General features: G+C 25.8%; 1 protein-coding gene across 1 annotated transcript; it reads right to left on the bottom strand.

Annotated features, from left to right (window-relative positions):
* Positions 1 to 254: 254 nt before the first annotated feature.
* Positions 255 to 2,486, bottom strand: LOC105621975. Its single transcript, XM_012203407.1, has 3 exons — positions 2,400 to 2,486; positions 2,174 to 2,332; positions 255 to 311 (listed from the first exon to the last, which is right to left on the bottom strand). The coding sequence occupies exons 1-3, from the start codon at positions 2,484 to 2,486 to the stop codon at positions 255 to 257; spliced, it is 303 nt and encodes a 100-aa protein (XP_012058797.1).
* Between the last annotated feature and the right edge of the window lie 3,117 nt (positions 2,487 to 5,603).

The following is a 5,603-nucleotide window of genomic DNA, read 5'->3' as shown; positions in this document are numbered from 1 at the left end:
AAATATATTGCAATAAAAACTAATATAACATTACATATCTTAAAGTGATATTTATTATTAATACTATAATAATTTATTATTAATACTATAATAATAACAATTATTCAATTTACTGTTTTTGAATTAAATAATATCTGAAGTAATAGTATATATTTCGGCAACTCTGCAACACAATATAAAAACATATAGTCCTTTTTTTGCCAACATTAATTGTTCAAAGCAAGTATTTTGATTGCAACATTGTGTTTGTATATTTAATCATCCATTATTACTCGCAGTGTTGTGAAATAAGAGAGTACAGTTGAAAGATACTGTAACATATAATAATAAATATGTAGTTAAATTATTTATAAGACAGTTTTGTTAAAAGATATACAATATATCTTAAATATTTTTTATTCTCTGTTTTTATATTATTTGCCATTTTTATTTTTATTTTATAATTATTTGTATAACTACTTAATTATATGCGAATTAAAAAAAATAATGCATAATAAAGTAGTAACGCAAATAAAAATAATGATGAATACAAGAAGAGAAATGACAAAGTAAGGGAAGTAAAGAATAAGGAAATTTGACTGTAATATTTATATTTTTAAATATAATATCAAAAAGATACATATAATCTGTATACATATAATATACAAAATATATGATAATGCTATGTAACAAAAATAATTTTTTTCACACATGAAAAAATTGAACCTTGAAGATAGAGATGAAATCTAGTATCGAAGTTCCATTTTGCGAAATTAAGTTATTTATGTTTTTATGCATCACTAAAGTTTAGTGGAGTCATTTTGACTGCGATGTAAGATGAAAATTTGAAAATCCATGTAAAATTTGCTGAATCTGAAAATGAAGTTAAAGTGATTGGAGTAAAGTAAAATATTGAAAAAATGCATTTATAGAAAAATTTTTTGGTCTTTTTTTGGCCTTTTGTGAATATTATTAATAAAAATGTAACAATTTTTTTAAAAAATTTGAAAAATTTGAGCTATTCTTTTTTTTACAAAAATGCATTTATCATTTTATTTTAATTGTTTTTTAATTTTATCATTTTTGGATTTAGCGATCAATTTTTTTGCATTTAAATGCATATTTTTTAAACAATTACAAAATATTAGATTGTACCGCGCAGATTGTACTGCTGAAACGATTTCTAAACTTCAAATGTACATAAAAAAGCTTGATTTCGCGAAACAGAATTTTCATGCTAGATATCGATTCTATTTTCACGAATATATCAATTTTTTAATTGTGTATGTAAAAGTGACTCAGCGTAATTATAGCTCACGTCTGCCTAGTTGGCCCCTTACTTAACCAAATCTTAATGAAAAAATTATGAAATAATGCGCTATTCATATCCGCAAACAAAAAATTTTGCGCTCATTCCGTTTAACTAAAAAAAAATTTTTGTGAGGGCTGAGTAGTCAGCCCCCACCCGTTAAAAACAATCGATTTGAAAAATCAAATACACAGGATTTATGCGCTATTTATGCACTACTATTTTCAAGCATTTTCGATTTTTGCGCTGCAATCTTTAAGGCATTTCCCTCTTGAAGCAAACATTAATATTTGTAATTCATTAAAAATTGTCTCGGAGTGAATAGCCATATTCATTTGGAATTTATAGTGCATAAATCAAAAATATATTTCGACTGGATAAGCATTTCACAATTAGTAGCGCATAAATCAGAGAATTTTGTATAATCAGAATATTTAATTTTATAATTTTAAATGACTTAGAGGTGAATATGACTGTTCGCTTTAAGAGGGAAGTGCCTTAAGGGTTGCAGCGCAAAAATTGAAAATACTTGGAAATAGTAGCGCATAAATAGCGCATAAATCCTGTATATTTGATTTTTCAAATCGATTGTTTTTAACGGATGAGGAGGCTGACTGACTTGCCTACTCAGAAACTCCACAAAAACTTTTTTTTTTAGCTAAACGGAATGAATACACAATTTTTTGTTTGCGGATATGAATAGCGCATAAATAGCGCATTATTTCATAATTTTTTTATTAAGACTTAATTAAATGAGGGGACCAGCTAGGCAGACGTGTATTGCTCGTTGGTTAAAACGGATGAAATAGAATTTCGAAAAAAACGGATTGAATTTTTTTTTGTTAATTATTGCAATTCTCGAACCATCTTAAAAATTAATCTTACCGATGTAAAGTAATTAAGAGATAATGTAGGCATAAGGCAAGGTATTGAAATTGTTACTGGTTTTTGACTTCTCATTATAATAATTTGCAGACATTTCCATACTTTAATGAAATGATCGTTTTCGAGCATATTAAACGTTGCTTCTGCGACATCTTTGGTCTGTAATAAACATTTTTTTTAATGAAATAAATTATAATATAACAAGTTTAAGTAATAAATATTTTACCATGTACATTAAATGTTCTGCTGGCCAAGTATACGTAAATACTTCTAATATACCTATTATACCTATTCCGAAAAACTGGAACATCATCGCTGTAGATTGACGCTAAAAAAATTGATATACATATTATTTCCATATTGAAGCTTCTACATTAAAATTTTTTTATGAAATATTTTCCTTTTTGCACAAATATGAAGAATATAACGATAAAAATATATTTAAATTTAAGAAAATATACAAGCATAATATTATTTGTTTAATATTAATGTACTTACTTTAATAACCAAAAGAAAGATTAATATTAAGCAAACCGTGCTGCAACATATAGTTGAAAACGCGAAAGGACGAGCAGCGATTGTAACTTCCCTTGCATATCTGACAAATGCATAATGTGTCAAAATTTTTTCAACTAGATTATTCTTTATATCAATAGTTGTGATATTTACTTGAGTAATTTTTGATGTTTTTTAATGCATTTAAAAAGTTGATAGACATTTGTAATCTTCCTTAGCTCTTCAGTCAGAACTTCAAATCTTGCCGATGTAAACCACAGTAATAGAGCCATCAAAATATTCATGCATAATTGTCCTGCTATCATTATTGCCATCATAGATTGATATATAAAAATTATTGTTTTTACCGGTTGATAAGATACATTAAATGGATAATCGATTACTACTGGAAATGGCTGATGCAATAAAGCAGGTATTGCGATTGTTATAGGAAAGTAGATAAAAAATAGACATATACTATGAAACATGATACATTTGTTAATATATCGTTGGATCACAACTTCTTCATGTGATTTCATCAAATCACAAAAATGTACCATTTCAAAAGTAACATTCTGCAAATAATTACTTGAAATAATAATAATTGTTATTTTAAATAATTGATATATAGTAATAATAAAACGTGAATCTTCTTAATTTGCATGTAGATTTTTTGATTAAATATAGATTATAAATTTAAATACAGATTTAAATTAAATATAGATTTAGAAATTTAAATTTAAATAATTTGATATTAAATACAGTTAAATAATAAATATAGATAAATATTAATTATTTGCCTGTATGCGATGGTAATTTACTATCTCAAAGATAAAGTTAGCGATGGCGTGAGAAGTGCTGCTTAATACAAGGATTTGGTTTACTAAGGCGACAGGATCATCGAAATAATTTGTAATACAATATATCAATGGTACCACTAGGCCTAGCCCTAAAATTATGCTTAAATAATGATGCAGTTTTACACAGAATATTTTAAATTTTGTTGCATCTTGTGGCAGGGGCCAACACCAAACTGGAAACAAACTTAACTTCACGACGGAAATCACTTCTTTTAGCATCACTTTTCTTCGCATGACTGTAGTATGTTCCGTATTGTGTATTGCAAGTTGAGATTACGGGAAATAAAAATTCTTTCGCGAGCCGTTACGTAATGAATACGCTCCACGTATTTGCAAGTATATATTATAATGAAAGGGGAGTTATTGGACAATATGCATTCTTGCGTTTTTCCATTTTGTATGGGGTATACATAAATAAAATTATCATGACGCGTACAATGTATGTGAGAGATAGCGTGTTTGAATAAGTGGTAACGTTCTCTGCCTATAAGAGCGTTAAAAAAATATGAATGCGTTATAAAATTTCTTTATATTTCCCAAAGATGTTACGTGTGTCTATGCATATTTTATATATTATAAAAAAAAGTAAAAAAGAAATTTAAAGGAAGATTTCTCTATGATATATCGGACATGTACGTTATGTATATTTACTCATGTATTATGTATATTCACATCGTAGCTATTGCAGAGAAACTATACATTATTTTAATTTGTCTATTATTCTATGTAACATGGTTTTTGTTTGTTGTATGAAAACTGCAATAAGGTAGTTTTAACTTATAGAGTTTCAACGCGCAGTAGCATTCTTTATACGCTATGTAATAATTTTATCGATGTATATCATTTGCTATAGAAAGTAAACGTATATATAAGAAGTAACATTTGTTTTACTGAAATGCTACACAACAGTGTTAGAAATATGGTCTTCGCGAAACCTTTATATACAATTTTAAGAAAAAGGAAGATTTAACATTAAAAAAATTGTTCTACATTAAAGAAGTAGGCAATATGGGCTATAGGTAGATATAATAAATCTATTATAGGAATAATGTTGTCTTTCTTAAATTTCACTTTGGATTTTCGAAATTAAAAGGTTATGCTCTTAATTCATTTCGATGATCAATAGATCGATAATATAAATATTCTCGAATAACCGCAAAATTTTGAACAATACATCGGATACAAATTGAAATTATTACTAGACAAATTAATACTAGTCATCATGACAACGTCTTATTGCTCAGATTTTCTACTCAATTCAATTTAATTGCCGTTTAAATGATTCTAATAAATGGCTTTAATATAATCTATGTTTGATTTTTACTTTAATGTTCTTAAACACGTATTAAAAGAAATTTCAAATTTTGTAAAATATGCATTATAGTCTACATCTTTGAAATTTTTAAAACTGTTTTGAATATTTATATAGAAAATCTTTTTCTTATATTTCAAAAGTTCAAATAGTTTTTAAATAAAAATTAAAATTTCTTAGGGTTAAAATTAAATAAAAATTAAATAAAATTGTAATTAGATAATATATTTTCAAAATTATTACAATAATATATATTTTAAAAACTCATTAAAATTAAAAAAACTCAATATATTCTTTCGTATTTCTATTTAGGCAAACATTTTGCACAAGATTGTTTCGTACCAAGAAATTTAATTCTTCTTTGGAGTTATTTCTGGCGAAAATAAAAATCGGAAGTTGAAGAGGAGAGTAAGCAAAAAATTGAAATAACGAAATATAAAGGTTTTTTTTACGTTTCGTTGTTTCGATTTTCTTAGGAACTCTACTTATGCCTCTGATACTGTTCCTTATACATTTGCTCCGATTTTTATTTTTGTCAGAGAGTTTTCTCAGGAGGAATTTTTATTATAATGTTTAATTTTTATAGAATTATATTTTCTATTTCTGTTATTTTTAGAGATTAGTAACATTTGAAAATATATGAGTGAATAGCGTATAAATTTTTTTATAAATTTTGAAATATTTATCAATAATGCTATAATAACATTCTAATTCAATTTACAATTATTTTTGAATTTATATTAATAATCTAATTTTTGAGAGA

Source organism: Atta cephalotes, assembly GCF_000143395.1.
Source record: "Atta cephalotes unplaced genomic scaffold scaffold00039, whole genome shotgun sequence".
Lineage (NCBI taxonomy): Eukaryota > Metazoa > Arthropoda > Insecta > Hymenoptera > Formicidae > Atta > Atta cephalotes.
Note: the sequence above shows the minus strand (reverse complement) of the source record. Positions and strands in the feature narration are given on the sequence as shown.